The sequence below is a fragment of the Thamnophis elegans genome, chromosome Z, assembly GCF_009769535.1.
Source record: "Thamnophis elegans isolate rThaEle1 chromosome Z, rThaEle1.pri, whole genome shotgun sequence".
Classification (NCBI taxonomy): domain Eukaryota; kingdom Metazoa; phylum Chordata; class Lepidosauria; order Squamata; family Colubridae; genus Thamnophis; species Thamnophis elegans.
In genome coordinates, this window is record NC_045558.1 from 80,423,986 (window position 1) to 80,443,756 (window position 19,771).

The 19,771-nt window shown below is 38.4% G+C and overlaps 1 protein-coding gene across 3 annotated transcripts in view; it reads right to left on the reverse strand.

Moving 5' to 3' along the window:
- Positions 1-6,440: 6,440 nt before the first annotated feature.
- The window catches only part of CZH7orf57 (chromosome Z C7orf57 homolog), an 83,938-nt gene continuing 70,607 nt past the window's right edge, over positions 6,441-19,771 (reverse strand). The window contains exons 6-9 of one of the 3 annotated variants that reach the window (XM_032238226.1): positions 17,633-17,733; positions 11,869-11,984; positions 10,010-10,027; positions 6,441-6,997 (exon numbers count right to left, since the gene is read on the reverse strand). In XM_032238226.1, coding sequence (XP_032094117.1) covers positions 6,951-6,997; positions 10,010-10,027; positions 11,869-11,984; positions 17,633-17,733 — 282 coding nt within the window. In that variant the 3' untranslated portion in view covers positions 6,441-6,950. Of the gene's footprint in view, positions 6,998-9,876; positions 10,028-11,868; positions 11,985-17,632; positions 17,734-19,771 lie in introns of all 3 variants that reach the window. The other 2 variants (XM_032238225.1, XM_032238228.1) reach the window with 2 other exon arrangements.

A 19,771-nucleotide genomic window follows, 5' to 3' on the forward strand; every position in this document is an offset into this window, starting at 1 on the left:
ATGGCAGTACTAGTAAGCTAAGGAAGTTATTATTGTTACATATCACATATATGAATATATTGCATATATGACAAACAATGTATAATGCATGTTAGAACAAGGTATGAGTATAGTGGGCCTATAGTAAAACTATATCTAGCCTTTTATTGAACCCATTGGAAAACTCATGTTTCTGGAATGTGTGTATCACTGATAACACAAGATCTTGGATGTGTGTATGACTGAATTATTGCTGATGATACCAGGTGGAACATTAGTGGCACAAGGGATGCGGTGGATTGCATTTTTTCATTGAATCATGGAACAGGGAGTAAGAATATGAAGTTTCTGATGTGACTGGGGTATGATGTACCATACACATGAATTCATGAAGCTGGGTATAAAGAGAAGACTGTAATAAACCCAGACTGAGACGCAGAAGTGCAAGACAACTCTTGTGAAGCAATATATTGCTTTTTGTCTGAATAATATAAGAATAAAAGAACTATTGGAAAACTCTATCTTGAATGGCAGAACTGTACCAAACATTACAATAAGTATTAAGTAATGTAATATTTGAACTATTTAATGAATTATTAAGGGAGGCAAAGATGCCAGAAATATGGACGGAGGCATATCTTATACCAAAAGAAGAGTCAGATCTGCAACAAATAAAGAACTATATACCCATTTCACTATTAAATGCAGATAAAAATTTTACATCAATAATGGGAGAAAGAATGAAAAGACTTTTAAATGAATGGACACATAGACCAAAACGGATTTCTCCCTAAGAGACAGATCAGAGACAATATGTGAATTGTATTGAATACACTAGATTACTATGAAGCCCACCCAGAGAAGCAAATGGCATTGCTATTTCTGGACACGCAAAAGGCCTTTGACAATGTGAACTGGCAATTTATGATAATGCAATACAAATGATGGGATTTGGTGAGGGATTTATAAATATGATCAAAATGATATATAATAATCCATTGGCAAAGGTAATGGTAAATGGTGATATGACAGGAAAGGTAGCGATTATAAAGAGAACTAGACAAGGATGTCCACTATCACCATTATTATTTATATTGACACTAGAGATTTTTAATAGAGAAATACGACAAAACAAAGAGGTAAAAGGTATGAGGGTAAAGGAAGAAGAATATAAATTACAAGCATTCGTGAATGATTTGGTGTTTATTATGGACGATCTAATAGAAACAGGGCCAAAACTAGTTGAAATAATAGAAGAATATGAAGAAGTAGTGGGTTTGAAGATTAATAAAGACAAAACAAAAATTTTGGTGAAAAATATGACAGAAAAACAGAGAAGAGAGTTGATGGGGAAACTGGACATACAGGTGGTGAAAAAAGTAAAATATTTGTGTATCTAATTGACATCAAGGTGTGTAATATTAAAGGAGGATAACTATTATAAGGTGAGAAAATGAATAGAAATAAATGTAGAAAAATGGAAAAACCTACAATTATCATTAATGGGAAGAATAGCTGTAGTAAAGATGAATATATTATCAAGACTGCTATACCTATTCCAAACAATACCAATAAAATTAGAGAAAAAATACTTTGAAAGTATGAATAAAATAGTGGGGAAATACATATGGTAAGCGGGGAAAAAAGCAAGAATTAATATAAAAACGTTGCAAGACGCAAGAACTTGAGGTGGATTTGGACTACCAAACTGGGAATTGAATTATCAAACAGCGGGACTAACCTGGATGAAAGAATGGATCTTATTGAGAAATACAAGATTTTTAACAATAGAGGGCCATGGTTTGCAACTAGGTTGGCATGCTTTTTTGTGGTGTGGTAAAAGTAAGGCACATGGCTATTTTCAAAGACATTGTGTAAGGAATGGATTATTAACAATGTGGGAAAGAGTAAAAGGGAAATATTATTTAGAAATACCAATGTGACTTTCAAAAATGGAAGCATTGACACATCCAAGTATTAGTAGTATGAAAAATATTATTAGATATAAAAATATCTTAACAGAAAGGGGGGAACTAAAACAAAAACAAGAATTAGAAGAACAAGGGATTGATATAGGCTGGTTTCCACAATTGCAAATACAATCAAGATATGAAAAAGATAAAAGAGTGTATGGTTTTAACTTGGGGAGTTCAATTTCAATTTCAATTTCAATTTACTTTATTTGTATGCCGCCCTTTTCCCTGACGGGACTCAGGGCGGCTCACAGTTCAAGGGGGGGGGGAAACAGACAAGTTACAAACATGAAAACCATACACCGTTAAAAAAGCACAAGTCATACCATTCGAGTGGGGTTGCAAGTCTTTTAGGCCCAGGCCTGTCGGAACAGCCAGGTTTTAAGGGCTATGTGGAAGGTCTGGAGGGTGGTGAGGGTACGAATCTCCACGGGGAGTTCGTTCCAGAGGGTCGGAGCAGCCACCGAGAAGGCTCTCCTCCGGGTAGTTGCCAGACGACATTGGCCGGCAGATGGAATTCGGAGGAGGCCTAGTCTATGGGATCTTATCGGTCTAGTGGAGGTAATTGGCAGTAGGCGGTCTCTCAAGTACCCAGATCCAATACCATGAAGGGCTTTGTAGGTGACAACTAGCACCTTGAAGCGCACGCGGAGATCAACAGGCAGCCAGTGCAGCTCGCGGAGGATAGGTGTTACGTGGGTGAATCGAGGTACACCCACGATCGCTCACGCGGCTGCATTCTGGACCAGCTGAAGTCGCCAAATACTCTTCAAGGGCAGCCCCATGTAGAGCACGTTGCAGTATTCCAGCCTAGAGGTCACAAGGGCACGAGTGACTGTTGTGAGAGCCTCCCGGTTCAGGTAGGGCCGCAACTGGTGCACCAGGCGAACCTGGGCAAATGCCCCCCTGGTCACAGCTGACAAATGATGTTCAAGAGTCAGCTGTGGGTCCAGGAGGACTCCCAAGTTGTGAACCCTATCTGAGGGGCGTACTATTTGACCCCCCAGCCTGAGAGATGGAACACTTGGCCAATTAGTGGGAGGGAAGCACAGCAGCCACTCGGTCTTATGTGGATTGAGTACAAGCTTGTTAACCCCCATCCAGTCTGTAACAGCCTCGAGGCCCTGGCTCATCACGTCCATCGTTTCATTGAGTTGGCACGGGGCGAACAGATACAACTGTGTATCATCCGCATACTGGTGGTATTTTATCCCGTGCCGTCGAATGATCTCACCCAGCGGTTTCATGTAGATATTAAAAAGAAGGGGGGACAGGACCGAACCCTGCGGCACCCCATACGTTAGGGGCCTAGGGGTCGATCTCTGCCCTCCGACTAACACCGACTGCGACCTGTCCGAGAGGTAAGAGGAGAACCACCGTAAGACAGTGCCTCCCACCCCCACCTCCCGCAGTCGTCGCAGAAGGATACCATGGTCGATGGTATCGAAAGCCGCAGAGAGGTCAAGGAGTACCAGAATGGAGGCATGACCTCCATCCCTGGCCCTCCAGAGATCATCGGTCAATGCGACCAAAGCAGTTTCTGTGCTGTAGCCAGGCCTGAAGCCTGACTGGAATGGATCTAGATAACTGGTTTCCTCCAAGAACCGCTGGAGCTGAAAGGCCACCACCTTCTCAACAACCTTCCCCACAAAGGGGAGGTTGGAGACTGGACGATAGTTGTTCAGGACGGCTGGATCCAAAGATGGTTTCTTCAGGAGGGGTCTCACCACCGCCGCCTTTAATGCGGGGGGAAAGACCCCCTCCCGAAGGGAGGCGGCAACAACCGCCTGGATCCAGCCCCGTGTCACCTCCCTGCTGTTAACAACCAGCCAGGAGGGGCACGGGTCCAGTACACATGTGGAGGCACCTACAGCTCTCATGGCTTTGTCCACGTCCTCAGGGGCAACAGCTTGAAAATCAATCCAGCGATGACCTACCAGATTATCCCTTAGTGCCTCAGCTGGTTCTGCAGGATTGGAGTCCAGGTCCGCCCGAAACCGAGCAACTTTATCCGTGAGGAATTGGACGTAGTCCTCAGCTCTGCCCTGCAGAGGATCACTCGTATCCCTCCTGTTTAGGAGGGAACAGGTGATCCTGAACAAGGCGGCTGGGCGCGACTCAGTGGAAGCAATCAGAGAGGCAATATGTGTTCTTTTTGACGTCCTAATTGCCCGGATGTAAGCTCTGATGCAGGATGTTAAAAGTGCTCGGTTCGATTCGGATTTACTGGATCTCCATCGGTGCTCTAGGCGTCTCTTTCGGCGCTTCATCTCCCGGAGTTCCTCAGTAAACCAAGGAGCCCTCCGGGATCAACTGCCTCGGAGCGGCCGTAGAGGCGCAATCTGGTCAAGCGACTCCGTCGCTGCCGAGTTCCATGCAGCAACCAGAGTCTGTGTCGAACTGCGGGCGAGAGTATCCGGAATAACCCCAAGCTCCGTCTGGAAACCCGAAGGGTCCATAAGTCGCCTGGGGCGGAATCACCTGGTCGGTTCCTCCTCCCTACAGTGGGGGTTTGGTCTCCGAAAGTCAAGCCTCAGTAGGTAATGGTCCGACCATGACAGGGGTAAGATCTCACTACCCCTCAGACCAAGATCACAACTCCACTGCTCCGAGAGAAATACGAGGTCGAGCATGTGACCCGCTGAGTGAGTTGGACCCTGAATTACTTGGGTCAAGCCCATGGCTGTCATGGAAGCCATGAACTCCTGCGCTCCATCAGAGTGTTCACCGAGCAAAGGCAGATTGAAATCCCCCAGCACCATAAGCCTGGGGAACTCAACTGCCAGCTCGGCTACCGACTCGAGGAGTGAGGGGAGGGCTGCTGCAACGCTGTTGGGAGGCAGGTACATTAGCAGCAAGCCCACTCGACCCTTGAGGTCCAACTTCACCAGCAGGGACTCACACCTGACAAGCTCCGGAGCAGGGATCCTACGAGGTACTAGAGACTCTCGGATAACAACGGCCACACCCCCACTCCTTCCCTGGGCTCGCGGCTGATGAAGCACCTGAAAGCCCTCTGGGCACATCTCTACAAAGGGGACTCCTCCCTCCGGGCCCAGCCAGGTTTCAGTAATACATGCCAGGTCTGCCCTCTCGTCTAAAATTAAGTCCCGAATGAGAGGAGCCTTATGAACTACAGACCTGGCATTTAGCGACAGCAGCCTGAGACCAGGGTCCTGATTACTCGTGCCATCTGGCCTTGGAGTGGGACTCATAGGGCCGGAAGGAGGGATCTCTGTGACGTAGCGAACCCTCCTTCCTCGGTAATGGCCAGCCCTAAAGTCCGCGCCATATCTGCCCCTCCCTGTTAAGACCGTAATGCTCCGTCCCACTCCCGTGTCCGTAGTCCCTCCAACCACGCCTATGGCCCCCGCATTTCCTGACAGGCCCTTCGAATCAGTCATCCTCTCACGCGAACACAGCCGCTCATCCATGTATTCCCCACATAAGTTAATTAAAACACAGAAAATACAACAATAATGGGGTTAAAAAGTGGGTACAGTCATCAATCAAACATACCAGTCACACCTCATACATAAAAACACGGAGAGTTTTATCCAGAGTTGGATAAGATACTTATGGGAGGGGAAGAAAGAAAATCAAGAAACTATATAGCCATCTATTAAGAACGAGACAAGAAGTGGTTAAAGATACAATGTTAACTTGGGCAAAGAATTTTGGCTACATGATTGAGCTAGAAAAGTGGCAACTACTATGGGAAAGGAACTATAAATTAACCATGTCAATAGCTTACAAAGAAAACTTATACAAAATATTTTATAGATGGCACATGTCACCGGAAAAATTAGCGAAGATGTTTAAAGACAAGTTAGCGAAATGTTGGAAATGTCAACAAGCAACAGGTTCTTATTATATGTTGTGGACATGTGCAGAAGCAATGATATATTGGACTAAAATAAGAGTATGGCTAGCGAAAATGTTACAAGAAGAAATAGAATTTAGACAGATATATATTTTACTAGGTATTATCCCAGAGACACTTAAGAAAGAGGATACTTATTTTATTATACATGTATCTACAGAAGTGAGAATTGTATTTGCCCAGAATTGGAAATTAAATAAGTTAGATATAATAAAAAAGATAATAGATTGTGCAGAGATGAACAGGTTGACACTGAAAATAAAGGATAAAGAGGAATCAGTGTACTTCAAGACATGGGGAAGATTTTATGATTTGCTAGAGAAAGGAAGCTAGAAAATAAAGTAAGGAGAAGATACAGAACCCAATGATGCACTATTAAAGGGAAAAGGGGGGGAGGGGGAAAACAGAAAAGAAAAAATTAAAAATACAAAAATTTGCATGCGTCTTGTTTAAAATTAAATGGAAACTGTCATTAAATCTTGTATTCTGAACATTTTTGGTTTGGAAGCCCAAATAACTGCTCAATAACATCACATTATTACTTAGAATACCCATAAATAAAGGACAATTGTTTCCAATTTCTAATGATGTTTATTCAAATAGAATTCAAGCATTTATACAAGTTTATATATAAAGTATAAAGCAGACAAAATATAAATGGTATTTAAAACTACCAGTATAATCCAATATTCTGAAAAATAATTTTCACTTATATTCAATTTATTACATAGAAAATGAAAATAACTAGCTTTTACTTCGAAAAAGATACAAAAATACGGTCAGCACTATAAAACTTAAGTTGGTCTCATTTTTATGTTTTCCTATACTCTTTTCAGTAGTTCAATGTCAAAGCATAGCTTATATTAACAGTGTCCTATGACTGTAGGGCTACTCATCAGCTCTCAAGCAACAGGTATGGCTTTAGAAGAGACTAGGCAAGTCTTAGTAATAGTTGGTTTATCAGAAAACTATTGAAGCCTTTTGAAGCCTGACACCTATTATACTTGATTAGCAATTACTATTGGAGCCTGCTTCCTAAGATGTGTAAGTTTCCTGCACATAGTGCTGAATGGAAATAGCACAGAATTGTGAAAATTCTGTGAAATACCAGCTTTTTAGTCAATGTCTTTTTGTGTCGATTCTGGCTGGAATGTCTCTGAATCTGTAAAACAGAAAGGAGAAGAAAATTAGTAGTCTCATCAAAACACAGTGTTTCTGCTTTATAAAAGAAAAGAAGTATATAGGGGAGGGAGGGGAAACAGAAGGGCTTCACTATTTTAAAATAAAGTGAACAGCATAGAAACAGGGCTATCACTTCTTTAAGCAGGACTATGAGTGCCCAATTTGTCTTCATTTTGATTTTACTTGGCAATATTTAAAACAGGGTAAATATTAAATTTGACTTGCCATGAATTCTTGAAATATTATATAAAAATTATATTGCACATGAAAAGGTTTAGAATAACTATGAATTCAATACAAATTAAACATGTTAATTTCATTCCCAAAATATTCAAAGTGCTTTTATAAAATATGTAGGATTTCAAAAGTTTAAACTTGGAATTTCATGGCTATATGAAATGTAAAACCACTTACTCCAATTCGCTTAACTAATACTGGCAAAAATATAAACTAATATCAATTGTAAATGACTGAGCTTTGAAAAAAAATAATGCAGATTTATTTTTTCTGCTATTAAGTCTATCAATAACTATCTGATATAACTGACCCTTCAGGCATTTGCTGCTGTTAGTAAAGTCGACAGCACCTAGCTTTAACATATTCTCAGATCCATTCATTAATAAAAGATGGACTATGGATATATTTGGAAGTTCATCTTATGTGAGAGACAAAAATATTTTTTATTCTTGCAACCAAGACCAAGTAATCCCAGTTTTGAAACATTGCCCTGCATGACACATGGGAAAACTGTTATTTAAAGCTATTACAGAACATGGGGGTCTTCTAAAGTTTTGATTTTAGATATTTATTTCAAATTAAACTTTAAGCAATTGCCCTGTAATCTCAGAGATTCTCTTTTTCTTTTTTTAGTGCATCAATATTAACCAAAAGTGTTCTACAGCTCATGCCACAACTTCACCAAATTCTAGGAGGGCCACTAATAGGTATAATACTTCTCTAAACTGGTTTACAAACTCTGAAATGCTTTTCTTTGACAGAATAATCAACATTGCTTTTAAATATTTTATGCTTGTAAAATATTCAGGCCTGCACTACTTTAAATGCCGTCGAAATTGGAAATTATTTTGGAAATGTTCAACTATATTTTTTAGCAAGGAGATATTGTTAGGTTATTTTCTTTTTGATATATACTATTGCGTTCTGTCAAGACACCTAACAACAGAATATAAATTAATTATTTACATAAATAAATGTCTTAATGAAACATCTAGGTGAATTTTATAATGAACTTTGTAATATTATGAACATACGACATTCCTTGGACTTAAGATTCCTTAAAATAATGTCACTACAGCCTTCATATACTTAGTATTGTATTAAAAACCTATTTAGCCAGCAATTATTTCATGTTTTTGTCCATGCAACTTTGCTAAGAAATCATACTAAATTCAATGGGACTTGGTTTTACTGAAGTGTGCAGCCTTGCAATTTGAGGACGTAAATATGATGAAAAAAGAGTTGTTTTTAGGCACTTCGTTTCATTCTTCATAGAAGAGACTGGAACATACATATAGTTCTTGACTTACGACCACAATTGAGCCAAAATTTCTGTTGTTAAGCAAGGCAGTTCAATGAGTTTTGTCCCATTTTACAACCCTTCTTGTCACAGTTGTTAAGTAAATCACTACAATATTAAATTAGTAACACATTTGTAAGGTGAATATGGTTTCACCATTGAATTTGCTTGTCAAGAAAAGTCAAGAAAGGTGATCGCATGACTCTGGGACACTGCAACCTTCATAAATATGAACATATGTCAAGCATCCAAATTTTGACCACGGGAATGCTGCAACAATTGTAAGGGTAAAAAACAGTCAGGTCACTTTTTTCAGTCCCGCTGTAACTTTGAATAATCACTAAATGGTTGTAAGCCAAAGACTACCCATAGTTAAAAAAACAAGAATTCTTCTGACATAAAAGTTCTCTGTTTAATATTTAAGTCCAATTTCCTTTCAAAAACATTCAATTTTGTTTCCAGTATATCATTAATCCATTGGATGCAGGGTTTTTAAATAATCATTTTAGTTTGTAATTTCGTTCTTTTCTTTTATAGCAGAGTACCAATATAGCTCATGCAGTTATTGTAGAGGCCTATGTTTATACCATTCTTCAAAATATCTCATAAATAAAAATAATGAACTTCCCTATCATAAGAATTATATTCTATTCTGAATTTGATGAATGTTGCCTGAATTCAGATAGTTGGTTTAGAACCAACTCTATATTTTTTTACTGTTACATAAAAGTACTGTTATTGTTATTTCCTAATAAAGGGTATAGATGAAATGTGCAAAAGTGCGACATTAGTATAAGTTGTAGAAATTTCATTTTGCACGTTGCATAACTAATAGCTATTTTACATTAAAATCATGCATTTTAAAAATTAGTCTGCAAAAGGTTCAGGAAAACTAAACAAGAGCTGTCATATATATTAACCTCCCATTTATTCTGTTCCGAACTGAAGCTATTATGTATAAAGTAGAAATAATTTCTACTTTATTATTTATTTATGCTACTACACAAAATTACTATTTATTTATTTATTTGTTTGTTTGTTTGTTTATTTAACTCTGCCTTTAATTTTTGTCAACTCAAGGCCTAATTATTTTCCATTATAAGGAGAAACTTTAGTGAATATTCTGGTACTTTCAGAAGGGGAAGAATGTATCATTTAATAGTTGATTAACATTAAAAATATTTTTATTAACCATATGCCTTAATTTCCTAATTATTAAATTTTCTTTTAATAGCAAAGAAAAAAATAACAGCAAAATAGAATTCTTATATCTGGCTATGTCAGAAATGGGCTGTTGGGATAGGATAGATTGGGTGGCATACATTCTGAGCTTGAAGAGTGACTTCTTAGGCTGGGCACCCATTTCAAGTCCAGATTGAGATTTAGATTTTCTTTTGTATGACAATGTATGTTTCCTAGCTTTCTGCCTCTTTTCTATTTTCTTCTGATACTCACTTGGAGGAAGAAGAGAATCTGCAAGAAATAATGGAAAAGGAATTCTTTACTTAAAATGCATTCTGGATATAAGGAGAAGGGAAATCTATGATCCTTCCAAAAGATGTTGAACTGCATCTTATCCCATGGATAATAGAAATTAATCTGGAGGCCTATGGTTTCTCTGTTTCTAAGATAGAATTTAGCCCAATATGTTTTAACAATTGTCCAAAGTACTTGCTTAAAGTAAAGTGATTACAAAAGATGTTCAGATCTATATTAAACATTTAAATGTAATATAAATTTAGTTCTTTAAAAACAATTAAGATTATGCAAAGCATTCAAAACTGCACTCTGCAAAACCTACAGGACTACTCAAGTCTCTGTGCCTGAATTTATAAAACAATTATGTGTGCAGTAAATGTGTGTGCACATAAATAGATTTTATCCATGGTTACTCATTCCTCGTCACTTTGATTATGCTATTATGATGTGTTCTACATGGGGCTGAATTTGAAGTGCATTTGGAAAGTACATCTGATCCAAAATGCAATAGCTCAAGTAGCCATGGACACTCCTTGTTGCTCCCTTGCCATACATTATTTTTGGAGATGTACTAGATGTACATTGAATGTAATTCTAGAATGGTGGTTACCATCATCTGTCAAAGCCTTTCATGGCTTGGATATTTACAGGATTGTCTTCTTCCAAAAACACTTGTTCACCCAATATTGTCAAATAGAACAAACTCTTTCCATGACCTTTGCTCAGAGAATGCCATCTATAGGTGCTAGCCTATTATGCCTTCTCTAGTGTTCGTCCATTTCTTTGGAACAGCAGTCTCTCAAACCTCAAATGGCCCATTCCCTGTTGGTGTTTAAAAAGGACTTGCCTCACTAACCCTGGGAAGCTGAGCATGATTATGTGTCCTTAAAAAATGGATATTGTTTCAGTGGTGAGAGTATATATACAAATGTATCATCTACAATTATCCTTAGGGCCTTATACAGTGATTTCATGGCCCTAATTTGTTAACTGTATCATGTTTTGTTTTAATCTGAGATATGGAAGGGGAACTGAATACTACTACTTCTGTGTAACTGGAGTGGACTATAGACTGCATAAAATAAACAAACAAACAATTATGTTCAAACAGCTGCAAAAACTTTCTATAAAGTGTGACTGTTTTATTGCCTGTAAGAAAGATATTGGGCATGAACCAACATGCCTTGCAAAGTATCTTCTTTAATGCTTTGCAAAATCTTAAAAGCTCTTACTTCTCTGAACATGTCTTCAGATATACTTAAGTATTATTCATAATATAAAATGAATGCTCCACTAGAATATAATCTACAGACGTATTAGGCCATAATTTTAAATAGTTTCAAGTAGAACATCTTTAATAATGGCAGTTGCTACAAAATAATGTTTATGATTTTTTCTTTATAATGAAGATGTTCTGTTGTTCTTATAATCAGGATAGAACTGAATGCTTTATTCTTTGAAAGCATATTTCACTGAAAAGAATTGGACTTCCTTGAAAAAGTTAATGGAATCACATATCATACTAAGTTTTGTTTTAACTATGGATTGCTGAATAAGCCGTAATTGACAGGATTCACACAAGGTAAGCTGTAAAATAATTTATACAAATAATGGCTGAGGATGTAAAATATTATTTTTTAAAAAAGAAAATACAACTATCATATTGTGATATGTGAATTCAAGTTTGATGAGTTGCAGAATGTGAATACAAATACTTCATTTACTAATGAACCACAATATTTAAAACAGGTTTATAAATTAGAGCAGGGATTATTGAGCAACTTTTTATAGCATATTAAATATGATGTAATATTAAAAAGGTTTTAACACATTACCATTAGACAGAGTATTTTTTTTCTTCCATTGATCACGTTGTTGAAGCCACTCATCACCATAACCACTACTAATCAGTTTGCTGAAGTTTACAGGCTCATTTTTTTTATGAACAGGCCTTCACAGAAAATAAGAACTAATTAAATTTTAAACTTAAATCAAGTCTAATAGATTTTTCATAGTAACAATTATAAGCAAAGAACACTAACTGTATATAATTTAAAAAACAAAGCAAAAAGAAAAATTGAATACCTATTTCCCTATTATGGATAACAATAACAGTAAATTATTTGAGAACACATTCCATTATTAAAGATCCAATACTTAGTGGAACTGAAAAATAAAACGTCAAACTATTTCACAAAAGTCTTTCCAAGTAGGTAAATTGAGCAACAGATGTAAACATCTATTTTGTGGTTTGTATCTACATTCTCTTTGTAACATGCTGATTATTACAACTCTTGTTTTGCTTCTTTCCTTTAGTTGTTTAATTATTAGTAATCCTGTGGAATTTATTTTATTCTAAATAAATACATTCTGTAAAACTGTATCAAAAAATTTTCTAATACAAAGACACAAGCAATTATCAGCACAGATCTTTGGACAAACGACAAATCCTGTTATTGGATCACTGTTGTTGATTATCCTCCCCCCCCCTTTTTCAATAGTCAAGGGGAAAACTCTTAAAAAGTTCAGAGAACCCAGATACAATTAATGTAAGTACAGATAGTCCTTGACTTACCATCATAATGGAGCCAGCCTATTACGATCATAAGTTGTGACAGTTACAAAAGAGTCATCATGCAATTGACCCAATTTTACAGACTTTTTTTGTGGCAGTCATTATCTTCGACAACCATGGTTGTTAAGGGTTGTTAAACAAACCCATTGTTTGTTATGGGATGTTTTTGCTGAAAACCAAAATGCTGGTTTTCACCAAAAAGCCAAAAATTGTGGTCATGTAACTGCAGGACACTGCAAACAGCTGCAAATTCACACTGGTTGCCAAGTGCCTGCAATGTGAAAATGTGATCATATCTCTCCTGCCCATCATACGTTTGGAACCGGACTGTAAGTGTCTTTTGGGGGGTCCACTGTAACATCAGATGCTAAGCAAACAGTTGTAATCACCTCTACAGTCAAACTCATCAAAATAACAAGTCATATTTTTATGTATATTGATTTTGTCATGTTAAATATAATTAAACATAAACATATAATTGATACATAATCTATGTATCAAAAATAAACTAATGTACTCATGAAATATGACAATGGATTTTTAAAATATTGTTGTAAAATATGCAATGGTGAAAAATTAGGGAAGTAAATTAAGGCATAGCAAGCATCAACATTCCACATCTGATCAATCATATATGCCCAGGGAGTTCTCAGTTAATGTCCACTCATTCAGTGGCAAATTAGCAGCAGGGGAGTCATACAATTATAAATCTGAATCAGGAAGGCTCAAGGGAATATTTATTTGCATCAACTCTGTGAAATTACTCACTGTGAGGCGAACTAGCCTTCTGACCAGAAAACATCCAGTTTTAAAGCAGCAATAGTTCATCTTTGATATTACCAATATTACCAAGTATATTCTACCTTTGATAAGTGCTTGTGTTATTGCAGTTTTATTTTAGAATGTTCAGTGCAACTCTTGTTTTGCAACTGTCTTTCATTTTACTCTTTTCAAATCTGAATACTTTCCTATCTGTAATCAAATTACTAGTTTAGACGGACAGATTGCCTATCTAGAGTCTGAAATTAGAGGTCCAACCTGTGTGTTATTTTGAGTTGCCTCACTATCAGCACTCTGTACTACAAAGACCGTCCAGTTGAAGGGAAATATGGACAATTGTTGGATCTTGCTGAGTGAGTAAGACCTGTGGACACAAAGCTTTTGGTGTATCCTGTCTTATAGATACAGTGTTCTTACTGAACTTAATTAGGATACTAAGGTGACAGGTTCAGCTGCTTGTAATGAAGATGATGACTCAACTGAACGGGCATTGTGGTCCGTGAGGAAGACGTTTTGGACAAGGGAGGGTATGAATTAGGTATTACAAATCAGTCATAGGAGGTGAGCAAGAAATCTAGAAAGAGAAGCCACTTTCTGGTTGGTGACTCAAAAGTAAGAAATGTCAATTTAGGAAAGGATATGGAGTTTTCGAACAAGGTGAGGTGTCTGCCTGGTTCTACTGACAGCAGAGAAAAGAGACACATTATCAAGATAGTCAAGAATGCTTGTAAGGACTATGATGTTGATGTATATCTTGGCACTAATGACTTATTCAAAGGATTTCCAGAACCTGCAGCAGGAACTTAGCAGAATAGGCTATACTCTTCCTTTTTTAGAGTTATTACCTGTATATGAGGAGCAAAATGGAAACAGCGTTCAATGTGTGTTAAAAGAAAGGTGTAAAACAGAAGATTTGTCAAAAACAGAGGATTCCAGACAAATCTTATTGTATTTTTGGCAATAGTGGATCAGAGAAAGGTTGTGATATGGGTTAGCTGGGCTTCAGTAAAGCTTTTGATAAAGTAAACCACACCCTACTACTTGATAAGACAGAAAAATGGGTTAGACACCATCACCGCCAGATGGATTCATAACTGATTGACAAACCACATTCACTGTGTAGTCCCATGATGAACCACCTATGGCACGGAGCCATATTTGGTGGCATGCCAGCTGTCAGCTCCAGTGCATACGTGCATGCCGGCCAGCTGATTTTTTGCCCTTCTGGAGGGCCAGAGGAGGTCATTTTCTCTCTCTCCAGGATTCAGGAAAGCCTCCGGAGTGTGGAGAGGGCAAAAAATAGCCCCAGTGGGCCAACCAGAAGTTCGGAAGCGATCCATTTCTGGATTCCGGAGTGCCTCTGGTAGAAGCAGTTTTCACCCTCCCCAGGCTTCAGGAAAGCCTCTGAATCCTGGGGAGAGGTGGTGTACCCACGCACAGGGAGGGGCGCATGTGCAGAAGGGGGGTCACGCACACATGTGAAGATGGGCGGGGAGGATTGAGTGGGCACACAGGTGCGCATAATAGCACAGGCACGCGCAATGACAATTTTGGCACACCGTAAGAAAAAGGTTTGCCATCACCGGTGTAGTCCTTAATAGAACTGTATCTACATGGAAGGAAGCATGCAATGGGTTACCCCAAGACTCTGGCTTAGGCCCAGTACTCTTCAATATCTTCATCAATGATTTAAAAGAGGGGATAGAAGGGCAACAGGAAAAACTTCAGAAAACAGGCTCAAGTTACAGAAGGATCTCAATAGATTGGAACACTGGGCCCTATTTAATAAAATGAAATATATTGGAGAGAAAAGTAAGCTCTAATTTAGACAAGAAAAACCAAAAGTAAAGGTACATAATAGCTAGTACATGGCTCAGTAGCAATAGCTGCAAGAGAAATCTTGGACTCCAGTGGACAATCACTTAAATATGAAGCATAAGTGTACTGCATGTACCAAAAGAGGCAAAAACAGTCCTAGGCTGCATTAACAGAGGGACAGACTACCAAACCCCTGCAGTATTAGCACCACTTTGTAATGCCTTGGTAAGACCACAATTGGGATATTTCATCCAGTTTTGGTCACCATAATACAAAAAAAAGTTGAGGGTCTAGAAAGAGTGCAGAAAAGAGCAGCAAAGATGATTATGGGACTGGAGATTAAAAAACATGAAGAATGGTTACAGTAATTGGGTATGTCTAGTTAATGAAATGAAGGAGTAGGGGTGACATGATAGCAGTATTCCAATACCTAAGGACTGCCACAAAGAAGAGGGGATCAATCTCTAAGAGGCAGGCATGCAGAGATGGGTCTTTCCTGCATAATCTATTTAAAAGCTTAAACTCCCTCCCCCAAACATACACAGAATTGCATGCATAGGGAAAAAAGTGAATAGAAGAAAATATTGGACTTAGAGATAAGAGAAAATCTGGGAATCAAACTTTTATATGGATACAAAAATTATTCTGATGAGTTCTGCTGAGTAGTGCCTTTGTTACACTCAAGTGAGAGGAGACAAGAACAGCACAGCATCTCAGCATGGAGATAATTTTCTCGAAATAGATTGTACTGTTTTCCTTCAATATTGACTGCATAGTTCTTTTTACAGAGACATAATTGCAAAATGAATTAGGTGCAGATAGATCTCTTTGCAAGAGTATTTTTTTTCTTTCTCTGCATCTTTGTAAGTATTTATAAGAATTACAGTCTTTATTAACTAAAAAAATCATGAATGAACTGAACATGATTTATATATGTATATTGAATGATCCTGAGAAAACTGAGTGATCATTTATACAAAACTGTTTACAATTATCACCTGAAAGATTTTAAACTTTTACTGCCTGGATGGTAAACTTTTATTCCCTTGAGCTTAGTTCCAGTACTCTTCAATATCTTCATAAATGACTTACATAAGGTAATACAAGGGAAACACATCAAATTTGCAGACAACACTAAGCTGACAGGAATAGCCAACTAAGAAGAGAAATTGAAGATCCAAAGAGATCTTGACAGACTTGAACAGTGGGCCCTGTCTAACAAAATGAAGTTCAACAGAGATAAAAGTAACATTTTACACTTAAGCAAGAAAAAAACAACAGTACAGGTAGAGACTAGGTGAAACATGGCTTAATGCCAGTAATTGTGAGAGGGTGCCTAGTGGACAATCACTTAAATGAGCCACAGAATGTAGTCACAGCCAAAAAAGCTAATTCAATCCTAGGCTGCATTAATACAGGGATAGAATCAACATCATGTGATCACATAATCATGAAGATCACCATTTTACAAAGCCTTAGTAAGATTACATTCGGACTATGCATTCAGCTCTGGTCACCATAATATAAAAAAGATGTAGAGACTCTGGAAAGAGTGCGGAGAAAAGTAACAAAATAATTAGGGGGCTGGAGGCTAAAACATATGACGAATGATTACAGGAATGGGATATGCCTAGTCTAATGAAAAGAAGAGATGATATGATAGCACTGTTCTAATATTAGAGGGGCTCCTAGAAAACCAAGGGGGTCAAATTATTTTCTAAAGGACCAAAAGATAAGAAGCAATGGTTGGAAAGTACCCAAGAAGAAAAGCAACCTAAACTTAAGGAAAATTTCCTAAAGGTGAGAACAATCAACTAATAGTTTGCCCTCAATAGTTTGCCCTCAGAATTTGTGGGTGCTCCATCACTGGAGGCTTTCAAAAAGAGATTGGACAACCATTGTCTGAAATGATATAGGGCAGTATCAAACTCCCAGTCTGCCGGCCAGATGTGTCATGCGCTGGCCACCTCCACCGCCATTTTAGCAAAGAGGAAAAAGTCGTAATACATTATATGACAACAACATGACACCACAAGTTTGACACCCCTGGTATAAGGTCTCCTGCTTGAGCAGGGGGTTGGACTAGAAGTTGGTCCCTTCCAAGGCTATTCTATGTTGTATGTTCCATTTTCCAAAGTATATGAAGGCAGGATAAGAAGCAATGGATGGAAACTAATCAAGGAGAGAACCAACTTAGAGCTGAAGATAAATTTCCTGACAGCTAGAACAATTAATCAGTGGAACATCTTATCTCAAAAAGTTGTAGGTGGCCCAACACTGGATGTTTTTAATAAGAGATTGGATAACCAGTTCACTGGAATGCTACAGTATTTCTTACTTCAGCAAGGGGTTGGACCTCCAAAGTCCCTTCCAACTCTATTATTCTAATATTCTTTTAATAGGAATTGCCACTGCAAATTACTTACATTGGAGGAAAATAAAGTCGGTTTCCTCCATGGAATTCTTTAGATGTGATAGCTTGTTGAGTTCTATGTGGGTATCTTGGTATAATAGCAGGAAGTTTTATCTGTGTGGGAAAAAAAATTATTTTGCATAGTATGATTAAATCCAATTTAAGAAATAGCTAAGAGAAAAAAAGTAGTCATAAGAGTTCAGCAGTAGATTTCATCATAGAAAATAAGGAGCTTCTTTGGGAGCAAAATTCCTCGAGGATATTTCTACCAGGACTGCTTGGAAATTACTAAGTGAGGCTAACATTTATAACTGACAATTTTACTAATCCTGCCATTTCAGTTTGCTTTCTTTGTGGGTCTTCCTACGGAGTCCTACCAATGAACTGGACAGGTATCTTCCTTCATAAAATAGCAATAGCAATAGCAATAGCAGTAGACTTATATACCGCTTCATAGGCCTTTCAGGCCTCTCTAAGCGGTTTACAGAGAGTCAGCATATTGCCCCCAACAATCTGGGTCCTCATTTTACCCACCTCGGAAGGATGGAAGGCTGAGTCAACCCTGAGCCGGTGAGATTTGAACCGCTGACCTGCTGATCTAGCAGTAGCCTGCAGTGCTGCATTTAACCACTGCGCCACCTTGGCTCTTAAAAGCTAACAGTATTCTTTTAGATCTTTCTTCAATATCTTAAATAATCCAAATATCCCTGCTATAGTTCAACTGAGAAAGGAAAATGGCAGACTCATAATTCCTAAATCAAAAATACAACCACACACTTGAGTAACCACAGCATTTTTGGCCAGTCTCTTGGAAAAGGAATGGAATAAGGAACTATTTTTTAATGCCCATCTGTTTAAATCAGTTGTAAAGTAACATGTAGTTTTAGTACTTAATGTTAGAGTCATTAAAATTTTACTTTGTAATCCTTGCTGTGCTTCTGATGGCGTCTGAGGCAAGGTGTCAGGGTTGCAATAGCATCCAAAATTAAATCAGAGTCCAAGGCAAAGTATTGCTCCAAGTTCCAATTTATTAAGAGAGCCATGTTGGCACATCTGGGAAAACCCAAATCTGAAAGCTTTCCAGTTTTCCCACCCAGTTGAAAATTCACGATCTTGCCCCCACACCCACAAGTCCATCACATGGTCCAATCTTCCACTGCCATGCTGGCAGTTCCACCCATCCAGTTCGGTCAGGTGCAGAGGTACAGAGACAAAGGATGACCTTGGCTTTCTAGAAAGGAATTTTATTTTGGCTACATAGCATTTAATTCCATACAACCCCCCCTCCCATTTTCCCACAAAAGAAAAGGCATAGTAGAATAATAGAAAGTGTGGCAGACCAAAGATCCAAAAGGAATATGGCTGCAGGCCCGACAGGCAGCCTCTCCTCAGAAGAAAAGCGTTTTCTGAAAAGAGAATAATGTGGGGGTTAACATAAGCAGAACTAACCACCTCTCCCCTGCCGGGGAGGGTCTTTTGGCTTATTGGGGAACTTATCATGAAATTGTTTTACTAACTTATCAGTTTTTACATTTTAACTTTTCGCCCAAGTAGTTTCAGACAAAGGGTACATCTTCCAATGCACTAAATATTGCAAATGGCCTCTATACAACCTAGAGTCTAAAATTTTCTTCACTTCATAGTGTGTTTCTCCTTCTATCACTACTGGAGGAGGGGGAGGCTGGGTGGACGGTCTTGGGCTGGACTCAATCACTGGCTTCAGTAAGCTGCAATGAAAGACTGGGTGAATTTTCTTTAGAATTCTGGGCACACTGAACTGAATCATAACTGGGTTAATTATTTTCACTATTGGGAATGGACCTAGAAATTTTGGGCCTAATTTCTTGCTAGGCATTCTTAACTTTATGTATTTGGTAGACAAGAAAACTATCCCCCACACAGAAGGGAGGTTGGAGCGAGTGGTGTTTATCAGCTTGTTTCTTGTACTCTTCTGCAGCTTCTGTTAGAGCTTTTTTCGTATATTCCCAGCCCTTTTTAAGAACGTCCATCCATTCAGTCAAAGATGAGTGGGGTTCTCTGGGCAGTTCAGGCATGGGAACAAATTTCATGCCTCTGGTAACTTGAAAAGGAGTTAATCCAGTGCTGCTGTAGACAGCGTTGTTGTACGCGACTTCAGCGAAAGGTAGCAAAT